The sequence below is a fragment of the Cetorhinus maximus genome, chromosome 20 (assembly GCF_964194155.1).
Source record: "Cetorhinus maximus chromosome 20, sCetMax3.hap1.1, whole genome shotgun sequence".
Taxonomy (NCBI): domain Eukaryota; kingdom Metazoa; phylum Chordata; class Chondrichthyes; order Lamniformes; family Cetorhinidae; genus Cetorhinus; species Cetorhinus maximus.
Window position 1 is genome coordinate 31,451,989 of NC_135898.1, and position 26,658 is coordinate 31,478,646.

General features: G+C 41.5%; 1 protein-coding gene across 2 annotated transcripts in view; it reads left to right on the plus strand.

Annotated features, from left to right (window-relative positions):
• The window catches only part of herc4 (HECT and RLD domain containing E3 ubiquitin protein ligase 4), a 140,456-nt gene that overhangs the window by 24,497 nt on the left and 89,301 nt on the right, over positions 1–26,658 (plus strand). For both annotated transcript variants that reach the window (XM_078565854.1, XM_078565853.1), the window contains exons 3-6: positions 6,747–6,906; positions 19,118–19,194; positions 20,962–21,183; positions 22,195–22,286. In XM_078565854.1, coding sequence (XP_078421980.1) covers positions 6,747–6,906; positions 19,118–19,194; positions 20,962–21,183; positions 22,195–22,286 — 551 coding nt within the window. The remainder of the gene's footprint in view (positions 1–6,746; positions 6,907–19,117; positions 19,195–20,961; positions 21,184–22,194; positions 22,287–26,658) is intronic.

Consider the following 26,658-nt stretch of genomic DNA (forward strand, 5'->3'; position numbering starts at 1 on the left):
AACATTAGTGAACCTATGAACTCTACTCAACTATATGATGTCAGCTGAGGTTCAGCGTCCCCAAGTTTAAGTGAGCAGAGTTCCCAGTCTTGATCATTGTCCACTGTCAACTTCCAGGTCAAGCCTGCCTTGGGCAAACTTTTCTTTTCCCCAGTAAGCCCAGGCTCCTTGTAGGCAATGACTGGTAAGAGCTCCCTTTCACACTGTTGTGCACCCTTGGCCTGAAGGCCCCTCTCTCTTGGACCGGTATGTGTGAGTTTAGGGGTGGGGGACCATTTTGCTGAACTCCTGTGTGCCAAACTCGCTTTCTTGGTTATAAAGCACCAGGCCTTTCCTCTACTTGATTGAGGCATATAAGATCCTGAGGAAACTTGACAGGGCCAATGTAGAAAGGACCTTTCCTCTTGTGGGAGAATCCAGAACTTGTGGTCACTGTTTTAAAATAAGGGCTCGCCCATTTAGGACAGAGATGAGGATTTTTTTTCTCTGAGGGTTGTGAGACTTTGGAATTCTGTTCCTCAAAAGGTGGTTGAGGCTGAGTCTTTGAATATCTTTAAGGCAGAGGTATATAGATTCTTGATAAACAAGGCAGGGGTAAAAGATTATTGGGGAATGTGAAGTTGAAGTTACAATCAGATCAGCCTTGATCTTATTGAATGGTGGAGCGGGGCCGAGGGGCCAAGTGGCCTACTCCTCCTCGTTCGTATGTACTTGTGCCCTAATCTCTGAATTCTTTAAAACTGCTTAGCTCTATTGACCAGCAAGGAAAGTTGAACACGATTGCATCGTTGAAAATTCCTTTAAACAATTGTGTTGCAGAAGACATAGAGCGTTCAATTTATACACAATGAGAAAAATATGAATTTTAGAAATGTAGCTTAAATTAGTTGGAGATTGTGGCTGCCTCAATTTATTTGGAGAAATTAGTTGCAATGATTCAAAGTTCTTACGTAACAGCAATTTGTATTTATAAAGGCGCTTTGATGTAATAAAATGCCCTAATGTGCTTCCTGCCCTGTCCTTGTAGCTACCAGGAGATCTGCTGTCATGTGAAGGCATTGCTTAACCAGGAGCCAATGTAAGTCTGGAAGCATAGGGATCATAGGTGAACAGGACTTGGTGTAATTATGGAGGCGGGCAGCGGAGTTTTGGATGACCTCAAATTTAGAGGATAGAATGTGGGAGGCTGGCCAGGAGTCTATTAGAACAGTCAGATCTAGAGATAACAAAGACACAAATGAAGGTTGCTGCAGCAAATGAGCTGAGGCAGGGATGGAGACATGCAGTGTTCCAAGGTGGAAATAGATAAACTGAGTGGCACACACATATAGTTGGAAGCTCATTGTGGGGTCAGAACAGTCTGGTTCAACCTCAGAGGGGCGAATTCTGTGGCCAGGAAACATGGGGACCAAAGATAGTGGCTTCAGTCTTCCCAATATTTAATTGGAGGAAATTTCAGTTTATCCAGTATTAGATGTTGAACAAGCAGAGGAACAGTGGAGGGGTTGAGAGAGGTGATGATGAGGTAGAGCTGGGTGTTGTCAGTGTATGTGTTTGACGTGTTTATAATACGTTACAATTGATGTAAAACCCCATTTAATCTCTTGATTTACAACATGTGCCTTTGGAACTACAGTATATTCAACTGTCTAAGCTGAGCTCCAAAGTAAATCAAATTGAATGTGTTAGATCGTGGCCTGGAGTTTCCTCCATAGACAGCTGGGAAGTTGGATCCATAAATGCCCCCATTATTGGTGCCCATTTTGCCAATGTCGAGTTACTCCCAATATCTTGGACATTCTGATTAGACTACACCGAAATTTAAAATAAGCATAAATCAGGTTAAACAATCAAAGCCCAAGGAAAGCACAAACCCACACCATCTGTTTCTTCTTGAATTATGAAGATTTGAGTTTCAATTCCTTTAATCATCATATATGCCCAAGTTGGACAGATAGAAATAGTTCATGTCCTGCTGTTATTATTTACTATTGTACTAACTGCATGAAATACTAAGGTCACTTTGGTGATTTTGATACAAATGTATTGGTCCACAGCCTTGAAGGTAATAGAAAGTAAACAAAGGAAAAAAATCTAATGTTTGTACCCATAATTCCATGTAACAAAAATTTCAGACCTTTTTGTCTTTGGCAACTTGTGGTTGGGGGCGACTCTGCAATGGCTATGCTATTAAATGTCATGAGGGTGGTGGTTATGTGCTCTCTTGTTGCATGTTGTTATGCTTGGCACTCGTGCAGTGTGAATTCTCTTTTTTATTCATACATGGCGTGTGGCGTCTGTCAGGGCTGGCATTTATTGCCAATCTCATATTACTGGAATGTTGCTTAACACTATCGCTCCAAACATGTCCGAAAGAATTGCAAATTGAGTGAAACACTCTCTTAGCAGCAGCAACAGTCTTCTGACCTTATGACTAAGGGAAAATTACTGATGAAGCAGTTGAAGGCTTAGCATGCTACTCTGAGGAATTGCTCTGTTAAAGTCCTGGGACTAGGATAATTGGCCTGCAATGACCAAAATCCTCTTCCTTTGCGAGATATGAGTCCAGTCACGGGAGAGTTTATCTTTTAATGTCCACTGACTTAATTTTACTAAAGCTCCTTGGTTCTACACCAGTGAAATGCTGCTTTGATATCAAGGCAAGTCACACGCTTACCTTACTTCAGCTTTTGCATGAATATCTGAAACTTGATGGTTTTAGAGGAACACAGACTGAGCATCACCTTTTGGGAGTAGGCAGATGGAGTGGTAATTGGCAGAGTTAGATTTGTTCTATTTTAGTGGATAGTACATAGCTGGACAATTTTTCGCATTGTCATGTAGATGCCAGCATTGTAACTATACTGAGAAAAGCTCACCTAGTTTTAGAGTAATGTTCTTTACTGAATCGGGATATTCTGAAGGTCAGGCCTTTCTTAATGTTACCTGGGTTAAATTGAGTTGGCTGATGGATGGCATTTGTGATAGTGGAAACCTGAAAAGAAGGCTAATCATTCACTCGCTACTATCTGACTGACTGAAGGTGCTTTTGAATGATTCAGCCTTGTCTTTTACACTTTAGCTAGCTTCCGCCAACATTGAGATTGGAGATATTGGATGTTTTCATCCATTTTTTTGCTTAATTGGCCACCAGCATTCTCAACTGCATATAGTAAGACTGCAGAGCTTTGGCCTGATCCATTGATTGTGAAATCTCTTAGCTCTTAGAACCTTGCTTCTGTTGTTTAGCACACAGCAAGTTCTCCGTAACATTTTCACCAGGCTGTCTCCTCATTATCAGGTACACCTGGTGCTGCCCCTGGCATGCTCTTCTAAACTCTTTCTCGAACCAGGATTGGTCACCTAACTGGATATTTTTTAATGCATTCGTGGGATGTGGGTGTTTCTGACAAGGCCAACATTTACTGTATTACCCATTCCTAATCGTCCTTGAGAAGATGGTGGTGAGCCACTGTCTTGAACTACTGCAGTCCATGTGGTGTAAGTGCATCCACAGTGCTATTAGGGAGGCCACTTCAACAGTTTGGCCCAGCAGCAATGAAGAAACAGTAATACCGTTCCATATCAGGATGGTGTGAGACTTGGAAGGGAACTTGCAAGTGGCGGTGTTTCCAGGTGGAGGAGTGAGGAATATGCTGGACCTTAAAATTATATATAAAGAAGTATCTTGCAAACAGTAACCATAAGAATTTGATATGAAGATAAAGTGACATGAAAGAGAAAAATGATGCACTAACTAAGGTTTTAAACTTAAGTAGGATTGACTTTGAAGGAACAAACCCTAAATTGAACACATTAAATTAGGCTGGGCATTAAATTAGGAAAGCCTACAGAAGAACAGTGGGAGGTATTCAGAAGTATTTAGTACAATACATAACCCGAAGGAGTACAAATACCACTTATACAGTCGTTAAGACACAGTGTAAAACTACAGAAAGCGACACAAATGCCAAGAAAAGTGCTAATCTAGAGTGTTAGAAGACCGATGGAAAGCAATAAAGGAATATAGAAAATATTAAGAACTGCAAAAATAGAATATGAACAAAAACTTGTAGGTAAAAGCAAATAGTTTTTATAAATATTGTGTAGTCATTTGGTATAACAGAACTTGAGTATTGCTGAATAAAGAGACATGTCTAGGTTTTTCGTCTTGCGCTCATCAGGATACTCAAGAATACCAATATAAGGGGAAGACGACAATTTATACTGTATGAAAAGAGTGCTGATTGGTTGACAAGTGCCGATGCCATGGAGAATGCACCACTGGTGACTGACAGTTAACTGCCAAGCCTTGTTTGAAATTTAAACCAGGCAGCTTGACCCTGATTGGTTAGGGCATTGCCCTGAGGAATGAGTCAGTGAATGGCTGTCACTTATTTTGTTTAGCTGAAACAGGTGCAATGTATAGGTTCGTTCTGTCTGCAAAGAACAGGGCCCTGTGTATTAATATATGTAGCTTCCAGTACACGCAATTGTGCCACACTGCAAGCCCAACTGACAATCTCAAATTTGTTGTCAGTGTAATTATTAGCGCACTAAGGATTATTTAGCAAATGTTGACCAATCGCAGAATCACATCTAACGTTGAACACTGTTTTGAGTTTTGCAAGCATGGGCTGGTTGGGTACGGTCTGTACCTTGCCCTTTGCAAACAGCAGCTGGGACATGCTGTTTGATACAATCCATCAGTCTTTGGGATGTACAGCCTACATACCTAGCATCACACTGGCACTGAAATTCCTATACCACATTCCTCATTTGTGTGATAGTCTTCTGGGTTGACGGCAGCATCCTGTTAGTGACACTGGTGTAACCATCCTCTGTTATCAACATCTGCTGTCTGACAGAATGGGAGTACTGCTTATGATCTCAAGTTGTTAAACTTATTGTTAAGACTGGATGGCTATAAAGTGTCTAATAGAAAGAGAAAGTTCTATTCCTTGCATTGTCCTTCATTGGAACAGTTGAATTAAGGTAAAGATCAGCCAACATCTAATTGAATAGTAGAGTGGCTCTAGAGGCTCAACACCCTACAGATTGCAGTTGCATTTAAATCCACTGCTGCTGATGGCCTGCGGCATTTCGTGGATACCCAGTTTTGAGCATCTAGATTTATCCCAGAGGTTAAAAAGCCAGCTGCACCGCTCGCTTGCTCCAGAATGTTTTTGACGAAGGTTCTACAGCTTAAACTGCAAACTGATTTTCCCACTTACCCATAATATGTATGTGTTTTTTAAAAACAGTTACCGATCCCAGTAGTTCCATTTCTATGAATCCATTTTATACAAACACAGAAATTAAGAGCAGGAGTTGGCATTTTGTCCATTCGAGCCTGCTTCACCATTTAATAAGATCATGGCTGATCTGATTGTAATCTGAACTCCATATTCCTGCCTACCCCGATAACCTTTCACCCCCTTGTTCATCAAGGATCTATTTACTTCTGCTTTAAATATTCAATGACTCTGCTTCCACTGCCTTTTGAGGAAGATAGTTCCAAAGAACCCTTTGAGAGAAAAAAAAATTCTCATCTCTGTCTAAAATGGGCGACCCACTAGTACTGGACTCTCCCACAAGAGGAAACATCCTCTCCACATCAGCCCTGTCATAACCCATCAGGATTATATGTTTCAATCAAATTCACCTCTTACTCCTCTAAATTTCAGCGGATACAAGCTTAGCCTGTCCAACCTCCCCTCATAAGTACCATATGCTAAAATCATGGTGACAGCTATATGTTGAAAATTGACCAAATATTGTCAAAATCACAGGTATGAACAGCTTAACAAATTGATACTGATCCTTTTTTTAAAAAACTTATCATTGAGATTTTTCTGGGCATTAGATGACTTTGTCACTTGGTCAATAGAAATATCCTAGAGGTTTTGCTACAAATTGCCATTGCACGTGTCAGGAAGGTAATTTTAATATCACACAGAGCAGATATGTGTATAAATCTTGGTAGTTCTGTTGTGCTTTGATTGTTAAAATCTGACCTGAACAGAATCACTTTGATGTGCAATAATTTGTACTGCAGTGGCCTTTTGAGGCAAAATACAGTAGAAAGGGTTTATCTTTAGAGGGATAGAATTGAGTAGTAAAGTTATGCTAAACGTGTATGAAACCTTGGTTAGACCACACCTTGAATACTGCAATTTTGGTCACCATATCATAAAAAAGATAGAGGCAGCAGAAAGGGTGCAGAAAAGATTTACAAGGATGATACCAGAAATGTAGGAATATACCTATCGGGAGAGGATAAACAGAGTGATTCTATTTTCTCTTTAAAAGAGAAGGCTGAGGGGTGACCTAACACAGGTTTTTAAAATTATAAAGGTTTTGATGGAATCGACAGGGAATGTTTCCACTTGTGGAGGAGAGCAAAGGTAGAACTCATCAATATAATATGGTCACCAAGAAATCAAATAAGTCATTCAGAAAAAAATTATTTTCCCAAAAAGTGCTAAGAATATGGAGCTCCCTGCCATAGAGGGTAGTTGAATAGTACAGACAAATTAAGGGGAAGCTAGATAAGCAGATGAGGGAGAAGGGGATGGTGGGTTATGCTGACAAGTTAGAAATGGAAAGTCTGAGGAGGCTCAAGTGGAGCTTGAATGCTGCAAGGACTGTTGGGTGAATAGTCTGTGTCTGTGCTGTATATCCTATGCCATTCTATGTAAAGGGATCAAGCTAAACCTACTTGTTTTTTTTATTTTGGTGTATAGAGCAAGTTGGGTCTCTGGATGCTCAGAACATCACTGCCGTTTCATGTGGAGAGATGCATACGCTTGCACTAAATGATAGTGGTCAAGTGTTTGCCTGGGGACTTGCCAAAGATGGTCAGTTGGGTTTGGCTGCCACAGAGGAAAGTGTCCGAGTTCCGAGGTAAGCATTTTGATGTAGTTCTATTCAATGTTGTAGATGGTTTTATTTGAAACATTATATATAGTAGATAATAAAGAAATGAAGGTTTGAATGAATGTACTAACTGCACAGCTTAAGTGGTACAGATTTGGAAAAGGCAATTTTTGAAATAACCGTTTGACGTAATGTTATGTAAGTTCCTGCTCCCATCTGCACAATTTATTTTGGCACCTAACTTGGTGTACTAACAAATTTGGATATACAACTTCTATTCCTTTTTTTTAAGTCAGTGATAAGTATGGCCCAAAACTGAGGCCTCAGTATAGATCCCTGGGGAACACTACTTGTCACATTCCATCAATCAGTCACATTTTCATTATCATTATGTTCTTGTTCCCACCTGCCAAACCATTTCCAACCCATGACACAACATTGCTTCTATATCTATGCACTCTTTTGACAATCTCTGCTGTGGAAATTTGTTTAAAGCCTCCTGGAAGCCCATATAGACAACTTCAAGAGACACTTCCTTGTCAACCATGTTTAGTGGCTTTATTAACTTCAATATTAGTCAGACTTTTTAATATTCCTCCATGGAATGTGGGCATCGCTAGCTGGGCCAGCATTTATTGCCCATCCCTAATTGCCCTTGAGAACTGAGTGACTTGCTAGGCCATTTCAGAGGGCGTTTAAGAATCGACCACATTGCTGTGGGCCTAGAGTCCACATGTAGGCCAGACCAGGTAAGGACGGCAGATTTCCTTCCCTAAAGGACATTAGTGAACCAGGTGGGTTTTTCCAACAATCGACAATGGTTTCATGGTTATTGGACTTTTAATTCCCACTAAGTTGCTGACCACTGAGCTTCCCTTCCTGGCTCCTATGTTAGCTGATATTAATTGTTCTCTCTCCTCAGGCACTGTACCCTACTCCTACAAATCTGCCATCATCACCCCCCTCTTCGAAAAGTCCCTGGGGATATCTCCCTTGCCCTTCGAAGTGTCATGGGATCTTTTACAGCCATCTGAGCAGACAGATGGAGCCTCTATTTAACATCTCACTTGAAAGACAGCACCTCCGACAGTGCAGTACTCCCTCAATATGCACTGAGGTGTCAGATTTAATTTTTGTTCTCAAGCCCTGGAGTGGAACTTGAACCTGGAACCTTGTGATTCCAAGGTGAGAGTCAACTAAACCACGGTTGACACCTAAAGATAATAGAGATTAGATAGTCAAAAGGTTTTATGAAAGCAAAATCATATTTGGTAGATCTGTTAATAGTTTTTTGAGGATCTAACTAGCAGTGACAACAGAGACTGTACTTCAAAAGCACCTCTTTGATTATGAAGCGCTTTGAGACATCCAGTGGCCATAAAAAGCACTATATAAATACAGGTCTCTCTTTTTTCTCTTTTTTTTTCTAAATGCCCTGTTATCACTTCCTTAATAATGGATTCCAACAACTTCCCAAAGACTAAAGTCAGGCTAACTGGTCTACAGTTTCCACTTTTCTCTCTCCCTCCTTTCTTGAATAACTTTATTACATTTGCTAACTTCCACTGGGACCATTCCAGGATCTGCCTTTCAAATCAGTTAATTGTCAATCAGCTATAAATGAATGCCTGAATGTGCATTTTGTGGGAAGTTGTGCAGGCACAAAGTGCCCTCGATGACTACACCTACAGGAAGTTTCGCCGGCTGCAGAAACTTGAGCTCGGTGTTGCGGAGCTTGATCGGCAGCTGAAGTCACTCTAGTGCATCCACAAGGCTGAGGATTACGTGGATAGCACGTTTGGCGAGGTGGTCACACCGCAGCTAAGAAATACACAGGCAGGGAGGGAATGGATGACCGCTACAGTATCTGAGAGGAACAGGCAGGTAGCGCAGGAATCCCCTGAGGCTATCTTGCTCTCTAACTGTTTTTCCATTTTGGATACCGGTGAGCAAGATGGCTCTTGCTACAGTCCTCTGAGGATCCAAGTCCATGGCACCACAGGTGCCTCAGCTGCACAGGAGGGGAGGAGGAAGAGTGAAAATGTTTTTGTAGTAGGGAATTCCATAGTTTAGGAAGCAGACAGGCTTTTCTGGGACCATAGATGTGACCAGGATGGTATGTTGCCTCCCTGGTGTCAGGGTCAGGGATGTCACAGAGCGGCTGCAGGGCATTCTTTTGGGGGAGGGTGAACAACCAGTGGTCATGCTCCACATTGGGACCAATGAGGATGCCCAGTCTTGAGTTGCGAGATCTGTTCAAAATCTATCCCATTTAGCATGGTGATAGTGCCACACAACACGATGGAGGGTATCCTCAATGTGAAGACGGGACTTCAACTCCACAATGACTGTGCAGTGGTCACTCCTACAGATACTGTGATGGATAGATGCATCTGCGGTCAGCAGATTAGTGAGGATGAGGTCAAGTATGAGGATGAGTGATTTTCCCTCTAGCTGGTCCCCTCACCACCTGTCACAGACCCAGTCTAGCAGCTATGCCCTTTAGCAGTAGTGGTGCTACCAAGCCACTCTTGGTGATGGATATTGCAGTCCCCCACTCAGAGTACGTTCTGCACCCTTGTCGCCCTCACTGCTTTCTCCAAGTGGTGTTCAACATGGAGGAGCACTGATTCATCAGCTGAGGGAGGGCGGTACGTGGTAATCAGCAGGAGGTTTCCTTGCCCATGTTTGACCTGATGCCATGAGACTTCATGGGGTCTGGAGTCGATGTTGAGGACTCCAAGGTGAAACTCCCTCCCAACTGTATAGCAATGTGCCACCACCTCTGGTGGGTCTGTCCTGCCAGTGGGACAGGACATACCCAGGGATGGAAGTGGTGGTGTCTGGGACATTATCTGTAAGGTATGAGTCCGTGAGGATGACTGTGTCTGCTGCTTGACTAGTCTGTGAGACAGCTCTCCCAATTTTGGCACTAGCCTCCAGATGTTAGTAAGGAGGACTTTGCAGGGCCGATGGGGCTGAGTTTGCCGTTGTCGTTTCCAGTGCCTAGGCCGATGTCGAGTGGCTTCATTCCTTTTTTGAGGCTTTGTAGAGGTTTAATACAACTGACTGGTTTGTTAGGCTATTTCAGGGGGCATTGCTTTGGGTCTGGAGTCACATGTAGACCAGATCAGGTAAGGGCGGCAGATTTCCTTCCCTAATGGACATTAGTGAACCAGATGGGTTTCTACAACAATAGACAATGATTTCATGGTCATCATTAGACTTTTAATTCCATCTTTTAATTGAATTTAAATTCCACCATCTGCCGTGGTGGGATTCGATCCCAGGACTCTGGATTACTATTTCAGTGACAATACTATTACACCACCTCTTCAAAAAACTCCAAAAATGTAGCTAACCACGATTTCCCCTTTAGAAATCCATGTTGGCTCTTCCTGATCAACCCATATTTTCCATGTGACTACTAATTTTATCCCGAATAATTGTTTCTAGTCTTGCCCACCACTGAAGTTAAACTGAATGGTCTGTAATTTCTGGGCTTATCCTTAAAACCTTTTTTTAACAAGGGCGTAATGTTTACAATTCTCCAGTCCTCTGGCATCTCAATTTTGAACCCTTCTGGTGACAGAGTTTACTCATCTGTGATCATGGCCTGAGTAGCATCTACCCACTTGGCAAAGACGGATGCAAAGTATTCACATAATACCTCAGCCATGGTCCCTTCATTCATGTGTAAATTCCCTTTTAAGTCCCCAATTGGCCCTACTCCTTTTTCCACCGTTTTACTATTTATATGCCTATAGAAGATTCCCCTTTATGTTGGTTGCCAGTCTTTTCTCATAATCCCTCTTAACTTCTCTACTATGCTTTTTCGCTTCCCCTCTGGACCTTCTGTATTCCTCTTGGTTCTCAATTGTATTTACATCTGCCACCTGTCACAAGCACACTTTTTTTTTCTTCTTTATCTTGAATTCTATTTCCTTTTTCATCCAGGGAGCTCTGGATTTTTTTGCCCTACTTTTCCCTTTCGATAGAATATACCTTGACTGCGCCCAAACCAAATCTTTTTTGAAGGTAGCCCATTGTTTAGCTACAGTTTTTCCTGTCAATCTTTCAAGTCTATCTGGCCCAGTTCCATTCTTGCCCCATCGAAGTCGGCTACCGTCCAGTTAATTATTCTTACTCTGGATTGCTTATCGTCCTTTTCTACCATCATCCTAAAGCATACAATACAATGATCAATGTCTCCTAAATGTTCCCCTGCTGACACCTGATCTACTTGGCCCAACTCATTTCCAAGAACCAGGTCCAAGAATGTGTCTTTTCTTGTTGGATTGGACACACACTGCTGTAGAAAATTTTCCTGAACACAATCTAGGAACTTTTGCCCCTCTCTGCCCTTTACATTACCACTGTCCCAGTCTACATTCAGGTAAGTAAAGTCACCCATTATAACTACTCTACAATGCTTGCGTCTCTGTGCAATTTCCCTGCAGATTTGTCCTTCTACATCCTTCTTACTAGATGGCAGTCTATAGGCTACACCGAGCAATGTAATTGGACTCTTTTTGTTCCTTGGCTCTAGCCAAATTGATTCTGTCCTTGAAGCCTCCTGGACATCTTTCTCCAGCACTGCAATGCTCTCCTTAACCAATGTAGCCACCTCTCCTCTCCTATCTTTTCTGCACACCTTGTGCCTGGGAATATTTAACACCCAGTTCTGCCCTTCCTTGAGCCAGGTCTCTGTTATCACCACAACATCATATTTCCACTTGGCAATCTGCACCTTTAACTCTCCAATCTTATTTATTGTACTCTGTGTATTCACATACATAGTAATCCTGATTTAGAATTTGCTACTTCCCCTTAGACTGCCTGGTGGTCATCCATTCCCTCTGTCTCCAGACACTTAAGCTGCGGTGTGACCACTTGCCTGAACATGCTATCCACGTAGCTCTCAGCCTCGTGGATACACCACAGTGACTCTAGCCGCCACTCGAGCTCTGAAACCCGGAGCTCAAGTTTCTGCAGCTGGCAGTACTTCCTGCACATGTGGTCGTCTAGGATACCGGTAGCGTCTACGATTTTGCACATATTACAGGACACGCATTCCACTCGACTGAGCAGCCCTGCCAGGTCTTAACTCTACTTCCATTAACTTTATTCTACTTTGGATTTTTTTATATTACTTTATTATCTTGGCCTTAAATTTCCCTTGTTCCTGGCAGTTCTCAGTTAAATCCAAGTATAGCTACTTGTTTAAAAATATTACACTTTTCAAATTTACTCACCAGGCCCTACTTACCAAGACCGCCACTCTTCTTTCTGAGGAAAGGTAGTAAAGGAAAGGAGCACCTCCTTCCTCTTCACCGAACTCCCTTAGTTACCTCTGCTCTCGACTTCTCGTGCTGTTTTTATAGATCCTCTGCTCTCCTCTAGGTGCTGCTGACTCCCTGGCTCGGGGTCCTCCTCTCGCACTCTCCTCTATGAAAATTGAGAATTTGAAGAAAGTGGAAATTTGGTACAGAGTGGGGAAGGGGGTTCCTCCAATAATTGTAGTGGTTCATGTAAACATTTAATTTAATCTTCCTATAAAGGAATGGCAGTGTAAGTGGTCTGCTGTAACTGCAGCATGTGAAAGTTTGTGGAGAGCATTGTGGTCCCAGACTACCACATCTGCAGTAAGTATCTACGTTTCAAGAAACTTCAGTTCAGAGATGGTGAGCTGGATTCTGAGATGCAGAAAATCAGTGCATCAGGAAGGGGAAAATTACCTGGATGCTTTGATCTAGAAGACAGTCACAGCCCATCGGTTTGGAGTTGGCACTGGTCTAGTTAGTGATCGCAGACAGGAGGGTGTGACTGAAAGTCAAACATGAGTCAAACCATGTGCAGTGCTGGAGGAGCCTCTGCCTTTACCCTTATCCAACAGGTACAAGACTCTTAGTTTGCGTGGATAAGGACAAAGTCTGCTGGGTGGATGGACAAACCATGGTACAGGAGGCCATTCAAGTAGGGAGAGTGAAATGGAATGTAGTGACAGGGCTAGTATAGCCACAGCCGCACCTGGGAGTTCCGAAGTTTGTGTTCCCTGCCCTGATCAGCTCATGGTTAAAGGCATCTCCTCGCAACTGGAGAAGAGCTTGGATTGGGAGGGAAAAGATCTGTTTGTCATGGCTCATATAGGAAGCAACAACATGAATAGAAAGAGAAATGAGGTTCTGCTGAGGGGGTTTGAGGAACTAGAGTCCAAATTAATAAGCAGAATCTCAAAGGTAATGATTTCTGGGTTACTGCTGGAGCTGTGTGCAAATTGGGAGAACATCTAACAAATCAGAGTTGAATGTGTGGCTGAGTGATGTTTGGGAATTGGGGTTTTGATTCATGTGGCATTTGCACCAATGCTGCTGAAAAAAGATGTTCTGTTAGGGCAGGCTCCATGTAAACTGGGCTGGGACTAATGTCTTGACAAATCATATAACTGGGGCTGTAGATAGGACTTTAAACTAAAAGGGTGGGAGAAGAGGGTTCAAGTGAGGGGAAGATTATAAATCTAAAGAGAAAAATCAGTCACAGAAGAATGTAGCAGTTTGGGATAGTGATAAGCAAAGTGTGACAGGAAGGAACAAAATGTTTAATGGTAAAATGCATCAGGGAAAAATAGCAAGTTAAAATTAAACGTACTTTACCTAAACGAATAATGTGTTCACAACAAGATAGGCAATTTAATTGCATAAATAGAGATTAAAAAGTTGATCTAAAACCATTACAGATATGCAATTTCATTTGGAAACTAAATATTTTAGGTAGTTGATGTTTAGGAAATGCAGACAAAATGGAAAAGGAGGAGGATGCTGAAAATACAGGTTGACACAGGACAGTAGTGAAGTAGAATCTTTGCTGAAAAGAGCAGGAAGCATTGGTATGGGTTGAGATGAGAATTAACAAAGGTTAGGAAATGCTGCTGGGAGTAGTTTATAGGCCCCTTAATAGCAACTGTACAGTTGGACAGTGCATTAACCATGAAATAAACTTTTGTTACGAAAGCAGTACAGTAATCATGGGGAACTTCAATTTTCATATCAAATCGAAACAGCAAAAGTAGTTTGGAGAACAAGTTCATGGAATGTGTTTAAGACAGTTACTTAGAACAATATATTGTGAAACCAACCAGAAAAAAGCCTCACTCCCTCTCAATCCTGTCCTGGTCTGCAGTTTCATTTTATCCTTTACCTCATTTGACGATTTAATGAAAAATGTTTTTTTCCTTTCTTTTTTGGTGTGAAGGGTCATAATCTTCAGCAACTCATAATTGGCACATCCCTCCAGGCCTTTCTTTCCCTTCACTTACCTCTGACCCCATCTCTTCTAATTTTACCCCTTGCTGTATATTCAGAGTACCTCTAACTTTCTGCTCTCTGACCTGAATGATTTGCCCTGACCCTCTCTTGATCTTTTCATTGAAAACTGCCAGCATGGCATCGCCTGTCTCAATTTTTCTGTTCCTTCACTCAGTCTAACCTGTTTCTCTGATACTTCCTCCTACCTCCCCCACTACTTAACATCAAGCCATTGTCTCCAGCACTGTCACTGACCTCATCTCTGGAGATCTTCCTTCCAAAACCTACCAACAGGATAGACCCTCAACCCTGAACAGCCCACTTCTACCTCCTTCCCAAGATCCAAGAACAATAAATTATGAACTCTGCCCTGATTAGCCTAATGTTTCAGCCCATTCCTTCCCAAGTGAACTGATTTCTTCCTATCTTGACTTTTTTTTGTCCAGTCTGTTGCTACCTACATCTGTGAATCTTTTGATGCCTACATCACTTCAACAGTTTCCAATTTCCTTGCCCTAACAGTCTCCTCTTCACCTTGGATGTCCCTTTACACCTCCATTCCCCACCAGGACAGTATCGGGGCTTTTTGCTTCTTCCTTGAATGGAGGTCCACTCAGTCACCCTCCAGCACCACCCTCCTCCACCCAGCTGAACTTGTTCTCACATTGAACAACTTCTCTTGTAACTCCATTCACTTTCTCCAAATAAAAGATATTGCTCCCTTCTCTCCCCCAGAACTGGAAAATTTCCTCAACTGGGTTTCCGGATTCCACCCTTCTTTCTCATTCACATGGCCTAACCCCTGACTCTTCCGTTTCCTTCCTCAGTTTTTCTATGCCTGTTTTTGGAGATGGATATCAACCAATATTCATCGAGTCCACTGACTCCCACCTCAACTACACTTCCTCATACCCTGCTTCCTGTAAAGAATACATTCCATTCTCCCAGTTTCTCATTCCCCATCACATGTTCTGATGATACAATGTCCATTCAATGCTTCTGATATGTCTGTTTTCCCCAACTGAAGATTCTCCCTCTCTTCACCACCGCTCAACCACCACCCTCGCACCCCCCACCCATTGTATAGTTAACTGGGTCCTTGACCATGCCCAGCCCATTTCACAGACTCCTGCTCTCACCCCTTCCCCTCCCTCCCAGAACCGTGATCAGGTTTCCCTTGTCCTCATCCTACCAGCCTTCATATCCAATGGATCATCCTCCACTATTTTTGTCACCTTCAGCGTGATGCCACCACCAAACACACCTTTCCCTCCCCCCACCCCATTCAGCATTCTGAAGGGACCATTCCCTCCGTGCACCCTGATACATTCCTCAATCACACCCATCATTATCTTCCACGCAAGTGCTGGGAATGCAATTTCTACCCTTTTACCTCCTCTCTTCCCTGTCGAATGCACCAAACATTCCTTCCAAGTGAATCAGCAATTTACATATACTATTACAATTTAGTAAACTATATTTGCTGCTCACAATGCAATCTGTTCTGCACGGGGGAGATCAAACACAGGTTTGATGACCGCTTTGTGAAACATCTTCATTCAGTCAGCAAGCATGACCCCGAATTTCCAGTCACCTGTCATTTTAACTCTCCACCTTGCTCTGACACTGACCCCTCTGACCTTGGCCTCCTGCAGTGTTCCAGTGAAGCTCGGCGCAAGCTCAAGGAACACACCATATTTTTCGATTACAGCCTTCCAGACTTAACATTGAGTTCAACGGTTTCAGACCGTAATCACCACCAACATTTTATTTCCTTTTGCTTTGCGGATTTTGATTTGTCTTGTTTCTCCCTTGTTTTTGATTTCAGCAGCTCACCATTCTGCCATTCATACCAGCCTCAAGATATATTTTTTGCTTGTTTACTTGTCCCTTTGATCTTGCGCCAACACCTCATTGTCATTTAATCTTCCTGTCTTCCATCCTACCACAGACTTCCCTTTTGTACTTTTTCCACCTTCTCCCCCACCCACTTCACTTAAAACCTATTATATTTCTAACTTATCCAAGTTCTGATCATAGGTCATCAGCTTGGAATGTTAACTCTGTTTCAGGTCAGGCAGTGCCTGCGGAAGAGTGTGTTTCTAGCATTTTCTGTTTTTATTTCCGGGAAGAGTCTGCTTTAGATGTTGTTTTGTGTAATGGGACAGGTTGATAAATTCTTAATCTTATAGTAAGGGATCCATGGGAAATGGTGATCATAATATGATACTGTTTCACATTGAGTTCGAGTTGTGTAAGTCTGAAACTAAAGTATTGAACATAAAGCCAATTACCTAGGCAAAAGGGGCGAATTGGGTAAGATATGAGGGTAGATAGCAATAGTGAACATTAAAAGAAATATTTCATAATTGTCAACAAACCAATGGGAAAAGTGCTCAATCAGTGCTAACTAGAGAGGTTAAGAATAGTATAGATTTAAAGTAGGGGCTTATAATGCTGTGTAGAAGAGCAGTAAGCCTGAGGATTGGAAGATTTTTGGATATTGGTAAAGGGTGACCAAAAAAATTAATAGAGGAAGAGCATAGAATATGAGTAAGCTAGCCAAAAATATAAAAGCGAATTGTAAGAGCTTCTCCAAGAATGTAAAAAGGAAGAGAGTTAAAAAAGTAAATATGGGTCCATTGGCGGCTAAGACCAGATAAATAATGGGAAATAAGGAAATGGCAGTGATATTTAACTAATATTTGGTATCTGGCTTCATAGTAGAAGACACAAAACACATACCAGAAATAGGGAATCAAGGCTCTAATGAGAGTGAGGAACTTAAAATAATTAATCTTAGTAAAGAGCAAGGACTGGAGCAGTTAATGGAACTGAAAGCTGATGAATCCTTTGAACCTGTTAGCCTGCATCCTAATGTTCTAAAAAAGGTGACTGCAGAGATAGGGGATACACTGGTTGTAATCTTCCAAAGTTTCCTAGATTCTGTACGTACTAATAACTTCCATGAAAACTTCATTGTTTGTAGGTTTACCCATGAATAGCTCAACCTATTTTACGGTAATCAATGTTCTTTTGTAGTTAGACCAATACCTTCCGGTTTGTTACTCAGCACTAAATAAAATGTTTATTATTCCTTGCCCGTTCTGAAACATTGTTCCAGAAAATTGACCTGAATACATTTTAGAAATTCATTTGCCTTTACTATTTGAGCTGTTCTTGTTCTCCTAGTCTACGAGAAAATTAAGATTCCCATTACCAATGCTATCCTGATGTCTGTTGTTAGGAAATAGAGAGTTTATGTAAGTTATATTTGTATTTATAGGTGCTAGGAATGAATTTTGGCTTTAATGTTTAGGTTTGATTTGTATTTCTGTATCTGTGTGTTAAGAAAGGTCAAGTTGAGTTTTAGCTTCACTTTAAAAGGTGCCTGCATTTCTAATGAGAGGTTTACGACTGTTGCAGCATAGTAAAGCAAACAAAAGAGTAGAGAAACTGGGCTGTTGCCTAGCAACAGGGGTCCAGAGAGGCAGCTCCCTCCCATAGACACACATAGGAAAAACTAAAGGAACAGCAGTTTTAAGTTCAGTTTGAAGACAGTTGCCAAACAGAAGCCACCTATAAAGGACAGATAGCCAGTCCCAAGCTAAAATTGGCTGAAAGTAGCTGCCAGAAAGAGACTGGAGCAAAAGGGACAGTTAGCAAGTCCCAAGCTAAAGAAAAGACCCCAAAATCCAGGGGAGTGGAACAGGAGAAAGTCCCAAGCAGACCTTCTAGTCAAAGGAAGGAGAGGAACCTGGAAAAGGTCCTGTTAAGTGAAGTTAAGAGTGAGAGGCAGAGAGGCTCCAAGCTGCCGATTTAAAGTAAGAACAGCTTGCAAGAGGACAAAAGGTCCAAAGAGACAGCTAAAGGTCTGTAACTCTTTGCTATGGGCATATGAAGCACTGTTGTACTGTTGACAGCTGAGTCAGTGAGAGTGAGTGCGTGGAAGACAGCTTGAATGCATGCAGTGACCCAGGGGAGAGGAACATCAAAGAGAATTTGAAACCCTGGTGGTGAACTCGTGTAAGACGTCTGAGAGAAAGCGTCTGTTTGGGAGAAGATTCCAAAACGAGTTCTTCGAGAGTGGAGATTGGAAACCCTCGTGTGAAAGACGGAGTTCAGTGAGACTGGTTTGCCCAAGGTGTGACAAGCGTCTGGCGGGGTGTCGAGGAGAGATCCGTAGCATCTGTCTGGGGTGGCATCTGTCTCTTGGTTTCAGAATGTGGTGTGCCTGACCACGGGTTGCCAATTAGTTTACATGGACTATATTTACAGTGAACATTAGAGAATAAGATAGCTTTTGTAACTTGTGTTATCTTTGCAAATCTGTAAAGGTATAGTTGTGGATGAAGGAGTATTGTAATAACAGTTCATCTTTTCTTGTTTAATGTTTTATGTTTTTGTTAGAAGTTCGTTGGCTGACTCCGGTGACTCTGTTCAGTAGCCCCTCTCCACTTACCTAAACAAACAAAGCTAGGATTATCAAGTTGGGTTTTACCTAGGGATCAGTGGTAACCTCAGCTGGGGATCATAATAGTGTTTAAACATTCCCTTCCCCCCAATGTCACCAGATCTCTAGACAATTTCCACGATCCTTTACCTTTTCTTTAGTTCTGTCCATTCTGTTTCCAGTGCCTGTCCATCCTTACTTGAAGTTCTTTCTTTCCACTGCTTTAATTGTCCTTCATTGTTATTGCTGCTGCTACTACTTTCTCAATTTTCCTGTCCATTCTGAAGGTCTTGTAGCTTGGAATATTTAAGTCACAATTACACCCAACTTGTAACCAGTTGTTTGTAATGGCTACTACACCAAAGCCTTTCAATTGAAGTTGTGCTTTTAACTCTTTTGCACTTGTGCAATGTGCATTTGTGTACCTAGTTCTTAGTTGGATAACTGTCCTGTTAAAATGGTCTTATTTATACTTTTCCAGGAATATAAAATCTTTAGTAGAAGTACAGATAACGCAAGTGGCCTGTGGTTATTATCATTCTCTTGCTTTGTCGAAAGGTAAGGAAAGATTTCGGCAATGCTTTACCTTGACCTCAATGCTTCATCAATATTTTATTTGCTGACTAGAGCAAACCCTTGACTTTTCTCCAGATACTGGAAAATAAAAGCAGAAATGCTGGAAATACTCAACAGGCCAGGCAGCATCTGTGAAGAGAGAAAGCTAAAATGCCCTGGATGTTAACGGGGTGGGTTGCGTAGGCAGGTGGGGACGGGGAGGCTAGTTTGTTAACCAGAGATCAGCTTCATTGGTAGGCTTGGCTTCCCCTGGCTGGGGAGGACTCTGGAACAGTTAGGCCCAATAACTGATCCAGGTGGGGACCTTGATCCTGGGGTTGGTGGAGGAAATTTGAGGAGCTTGGAGGAAGCACGTCATCTTCACAAGCACTGCTCCAAAGAAACTTACTTTCTCTGCAAAGCTGTCCTCTCTTCAGATGTGCTGTTTCCCAAGGCTGAAAATTGTTGAGTCAGAGGCTGCCAACCTTATTAAAATATTTCATTAGCAAACCTGCCTACTTAGTCCGAGCTGGCTGTGTGCCCCTTGTCCTGTCCCTCTGAACCCGGAAGTGGGCAGGCTAAGATTGTTTTTCAGAGTTTTTAAAATTTTAACATCTGAACCAAGCCATCTGTTTTTGGACGTTAAAATCCAGCATTTTGAGCTTATGTCCTTGCATCAGAACTGGAAGATGTTAGAGATGTACAGGTTCAGGAATAAAGGGTGGGGGGAGGGGTGGGGGGTGCGATGATGAACAATGGGGAAAGGTCTGTGATGAAGTTGAAGGCAGAATTCATTAAATGACATAAGGGATGATGGTGCAAGGCAAAAAGAAAACAAAGATGGTTCCAAGGGGTGTGTAATGGTTGCCGCAAAATAGCAAAGGAGGGGTAGCTAGGAAAATATGGCAGACAATAAGGCTCTCGTGCCCTGGGATTGTGGTGGACAAAGAACATCTTTCTATTTTGGCTTTTGTTAAATTTTCTTCAAAGAAGTTCCTTGAAATTGCATACAAAATAGTACATAGCATTAAAACTAATTTTTATAATTAAAATTAATCTTAGAATATTGGAATTTGAACTGTTAATTTGTCAACTAAAAATGTTGTTCCTTATTTATCATCCACCAAGTAAAATTGGTAGTTGTTTGATCAATTGAACCATATAGCGGTATTTCTAAATAAGAGCAGGAGTAGACCATTCAGCCTCTGAGCCCACTGTGCCATTCAATACAGTCATGGTTGATCTTCTTCAACCTCAGTTCCACCTTCCTGCACTATACCCATATTCCTTAGATTTTGAATCCTTAAAAAGAAATCAATCGCAGTCTTGATTTTTTTTTTTAATACTTTCATCGGGTGTGGGTGTCACTGGTAAGACCAGCATTTATTGCCCATCCTAGATTCACCTTGAGAAACTGAATGTCAGATTCCCGATGAAAGGTCACAGACCTGAAACAATTCTGTTTCTCTATGCACAAATGCTGCCAGACCTGCAGAATGAGCAACATTTTCTGTTTCTATATCCAATTTCCAGCATCTGCAGTATTTTGTTTTTGAGTTTCTGCACCATCAGGTTACCAATAAGTAAGTACTCAAGCATGAGAAGCTATAGTTAGAAATCACTGAATAATGTTTACGATTTTAAAAATACATGGCAGCGTTGTGGCCTTGATTAACTAAAGCACGTGCTTCAGGAGAAAAGTATTATTGTGTATCATATTTTCTTAGTTTATTTGATTCTTGTCTTAATTTTTTATGAACTGTCTTTCAGGAAGTCAAGTTTTCTCATGGGGACAGAATAAGAATGGGCAACTGGGATTAGGTCGAGATATTGGAAACCAGCCATCACCGCAACCTGTTAGATCTTTAAATGGTGTTCCTTTTGTTCAGGTTGCAGCAGGTGGAGCACACAGCTTTGCACTCTCACTCTCAGGAGCTGTGTTTGGTTGGGGTTGCAACAAATTTGGCCAACTTGGCTTAAATGATGAACATGGTGAGTAGTCAAAAATCTGCAATATCTTGACAAAAATAAAGCAGTGAAACGTCAGGATATTTTTGTGGAATATTTGTTGCAATTTGTTAAATTATGACTGGTTAAATGAGAGCGTGCTGATGAGCTGTTAAATTTTTTTGTATTCCTTTCTGCTCTTTTTAGTTTTTTGTATTTAGATTGCTCTCATGGGTGAGTGCCAATTCCTGATGACCACATGGGTATCTTCACCTGGCTGAACAACCAGATGTGTTTTTGTTACATGTCTAGGATAGCATAGATACAGGATTGTTTTTTCCTGCCGGAATCTATTGAAAGGAAGCCTCAAACTGTCAAAGCACAAGACCTTGTTTTATGCTTTTAAGTGTCCATTAACTTTATTACTCAATAGCTAGATATCACTGAGAACGAATGTGTTTTTAAACAACGTAAATGCTGAATTAATCTAACTACTCAGAAAGAAAATCAGTTTTATAAGTGTGTACTACATTGCATTTATACTGTATGTAATGTTTCTGTATTTTTACCAGCTTCTTGAGTTAGCTGACTTGTGCTAGTCTCTGAAAGTTTTGGACTAATTCTGATTTAAACAGTCCAGGGTAATAATTATTGGGGATGTAGCTTTGATTAACTATCAAGTTGAAGTGAACTGACAATCGGGCATATGACCAACGAATCACAGAACAACTTTGTGCTAGAATTATATGACTTATAAATATGACTTTAGCCAGTAACCTAAAGACATCCAAACATCACACCTTGCAGCATTTGTATCGAGTTAGGCAGAGATATGATTCAAATGCATCCCTATTTAAGCTAAAAACTAAGGTATCCAGAAAACAAAGACCAGCTACATTTCACTTAAAGGCCTGTGTAACTTATGTTCAAGTGTAAGACTTTACTGATTTTATGTATAATCAAATTTCTAATTTATTCTTTGAAATTATAATTGCCTACAACTGAACTCTGCTGTCCTGTTCAAAGCTTCTTATTTAACATAAATTTTGATCCCAGACAGATATGTTCCTGCCCTGTTGAAATCTCTACGAACACAGAAGATTGTCTATGTGTGTTGTGGTGAAGATCACACTGCTGCTCTGACAAAGGTAGTGATCAGTTTTTACTTTATATGGTGCAATTGGAAGGGATTGCATATGCTTCAATAGATGTGTACTTTATGGATGTAAGTTTCCTGCCTCAAAGCCCAGCTACCAAACTTGCTATTGGATTTCCACAGAGGTATCAAAATGCTTGAGTGGATTTGGCCTTTTTCAATGGTCTGGGCAGCACTTATTGGAAAATCAATGGATAGTAATGGAATTTGTAGACAAAGAAGTAGTTCAGACTAGTTAAGACTTTACACACATGCTTTCTTGCCATCTCCTGGTATCCTTTATTGTCCCCTCCCATTGTTGTCCTGTTGGCACATCCTAATAGCTTTCTCATTCCTCTACCTAGCATCATCTTTTGACGAACATCATCCTCCCACCTAACACCATCTCACATCCACTTTCCCACCTTGTCCCCTTACATCTCTAATATCCTTCTGTGCCCCTGATCAAACAAACAAAATGCTTTGTACTATCTGCAATCTTCCATGTTCTCCACACTCATCTCTATGGTCAGTGAGAGCCAAGTATTGGATATCGATTAACACAGGATTATTTGGCTTACTGACTGAATAGTTCTTGAGCTTACCCCCACTACTTGTGAAAAGTAGTATCCTACTCCCAGTTGCACCAAGAGGTCATTGTCTTTGGTTTCTGTTGCCAGAGTTGAAGCATTGTTTCCAATATGTTTGTCTCCATTGATAGTTATTGTTTGCATAAAACTTTTTTTCCATCTAGATTTCCAACTAATCAAATAATCACTTGAAAGACGTGCCTACCATTTTTCAGTAGGGCAGCATTAACTCATTCAATTTGTTCCAAAGCTACCTCATGGGTATCTATAAAGTATGCTATTGACACAGCTAAGCAATCCCACAATCAATGGATCAGATGAATTCTCTGCAGTCATACCATGGGACAATTAAACTAATGGTAGGAAGAGACTTCAAGAAATATCCCCATCTTCAATGATGGCAGAGTCCAGCATGTGAATGCTAAAGAGGAGGCTGAAGCGGTCGCCACTATCTTCAACTGAAAGTGCCAAGTGATTAACCCATCTCTGCTTCCTCCTGAAGTTCCCATCATCACAGATGTCAGTCCTCCGCCTGTCCTCCACGCCATATCAAGAAGCCTCATCAGCAATCCAGCTTTAGTGCTGAAGACTTGTGCCCCAGAGCTAGCCTCTACCCAAGCTATTCCAGTATAGCTACAACATTGGCATCTACCCAACAAAGTGAAAGATTTCCCAGGTGTGAGCTGTCTGTAAAAAGCAGGAGAAATTGAATCCAGCCAATTCCATCAGTCTATACTCAAAAAAAGTGATGGGAGGTGTCGTTGATAGCTATCTGAGGCTTGCACTCGCCAATAATTAGCTATGTGAAGGCCCGTTTGGGCTCTGCAATGATCATTCGGTTCCAGACCTCATTACAGCCTTGGTGCAAACATGGATAAAACAACTGAGTCCCAAAGGTGTGAGGTGTTACTACCCTTAACATGAAGGCAGCGTTTGACCAAGTGTCGCACTAAGGAGCCAACCTACATTACAATAGTGACTACACTATAAAAGTGTTTAATAGGCTATATGGGACTGTGGGATTTCCTGAGGTCATGAAAGGTGCTATATAAATGTCAGTCTTTTAGTCATCTCAGCCCCAGGATATTGCTGGAGGCATTCCTCGGCAATGTCCTGGATCCAGCTATCTTCAGGTGACACATCAGTGACCATCCATTATAAAGTCAGAAGTGGAGATGTTTGCTGATGATTGCAGAGCATTCAGTTCTATTTCTAATTCCTCAGATAATGAAGTAGTCTTTACCCTTGTGCAGCAAGCCTGGACAATATTGTCTTGGGCTGGTTGACACCACACAAGTGCCAGGCAATGACCATTGCCAACAAGTGAGAATCTAACCACCTCCCCTAGGGATTCAATGACATTACCATCATTGAATCCCCCACCATCAACATCCTGGGGATTTTCATTGACCAGAAACTTAACTGGATGGGCCATATAAATGCTATGACTACAAGAACAGATCAAAGGCTAGGAATTCTGCAGCGAGTAATTCACCACTTGATTCCCCAAAGCCTGTCCACCACCTACAAGACTCAAGTCAGGAGTCTGATGGAATACTGCCCACTTGACTGAATGAGTGCAGCTCCAACAGCACTCAAGAAGTTCAACATCACCCAGGACAAAGCAGCCCACTTGATTGTCACCCACCCACCACCTTAAACATTTATTGCCCCTGGCACCAGTGTGTACCACCTGCAAGATACACCACAGCACCTCCCAAACCTATGACCTCTACCTGGCACTCCCTCCCTAACAGCACTGTGGGTGTACCTACACCACATGAACTGAAGTGATTAAGAAGGCACCACACCACCATCTTGTCAAGGGCGATTAGGGAGGGTGATATATGCTGGCCTTGCCAGTGAAACCCACATTCCATGAATAAATAAAATAGTTTTAACCAGGTGAATCGGTTGAGTGACATTCAGACCGTTAATGTCTAACTGTTGGGCAATAGAGATTTAAAAATATGCACAAAGGATGAAAAGACAAGGGCATTGGCTTGATAGGGCACTGAAAAGTCAACCGTGTTGGTGTGAGATTGGACTCACATATATACCCAACAGGCTAAAGATACTTTGCAGTATTCTGCACGTTAATGTTTATAGCATTTGTCCTCCCTCTTTCTTGTTGGCCGATTCTTTGTGTGTCTGGTTACAAAGTGCCAGTAGTCTGATGGCAATTTTAATGGAGTCTACAGTTTAGGACTGAGATAAGAATTTTTCTCCCTAGCTCACTGAAACCCTTCACTCTCATTAAATAATTTTTTTTTTAATTGGACAAAGACTGGCAAATATGACATATGACGACACCAGGATAGGTAGGAAAGTTGTGAAGAGGAGGTAGAGAGTCTGCAAAGGGATATAGAGCGATTAAGTAAGTGGGCAAAAATTTGGCAGATGGAGTATCGTGTGGGTAAATGTGGACTTTTCCATTCTTCTTGCCAAAGTGGACAAGCACTGTACATTTAAATAGAGAGAGATTGCAGAACTCAGTGGTACATGGGGATCTGGGTGTCCTGGTACATGAATCACAAAGTTAGTAAGCAGGTACAGAAAGTGATTAGGAAGGTAAATGGAATGTTGGCATTTATTGCAAGAGGAATTGAATATAAAAGTAGGCAAGTATTACTGCAGCTGTACAGATCCTTGGTGCAACCACACCTGGGATACTATGTACAGTTTTGGTCTCCTTATTTGAAAAAATATATAATTACTTCAGAAGCAGTTAAGAGAAGGTTCACTCATTCCTGAGAAGAGGGATTATTTTATGAAGAAAGGTTGGACATGTTAGGCCTATACCCATTGGAATTTAGAAGAATAAGAGGTGATCTTATTGAAGCATCTAGGATCCTGAGGGGACTGAATAGGGTGGATACCTGAAGGATGTTTCCTCTTGCGGGTGAGACTAGAACTCGGGGGCATGGTTTAAGAGTAAGAGGTCTCCCTTTTAAGGCAGAGAGATTTTTTTCTGAGGGTCGTTAGAGTGGGGAATTTTCTTCCCTAGAAGGTAGTGGAATCTGAGTCTTTAAACTTATTCAAGACAGTCAGGCAGATTTTTGTTAGACAAGGGAGTCCAGGGTTATGGGGAACAGACAGTAAAGTGGAGTTGAAACTACAACCAAATCAGCCATGACCTTATTAAATGGTGGAGCAGGCTTAAATGGCCTACTCCTGCTGCTAAGCCCTATGCTCCTATGTAAGTTTGCTGATGGCACTAATATCAATGTATTGTAAGCATGCAGATGAAAGTATAAAATTACAGATATGAATAGATTAAGTCAATAGGCAAAACTGTCGCAAATTGATTTCAATATAGGCAAGTATAAAGTTGTCTACTTTGGACTAAAAATAAGATCAGAGTACTCATTTATTGATGAAAAGCTAGAAGCTGTGAAGGACCAAAGAAGATTGATGATCCGTGTACATAGATCATTAAAATGTCATGGACAAGTATAGAGAATAAACATCCATAACTAGAATTCAAGGGGCAAGAGTCATGCTACAGCTGCACAAAATCCTGATTAGACCACACCTGGAGTACTGTTTGGTTCTATACACCAAAGAGGAAGGAGGGTGTGTAGCATAGATTTACCAAAATGATACCTGGAATCCCAAGAGCTAATTATGAGAAGAGATTGTACAAACTGGGTTTCTGTTCCCTTGAATTTAGAAGGTTAAGGGGTGATTTGATCAAAGTTTTCAAGATATTAAGGGAAACTGCGAAGGTAGTTAGAAACAATTTCTGCCAGTTGGCCATTGTAGGATTAGGGGGCTTAGTCTAAAAATTAGAAA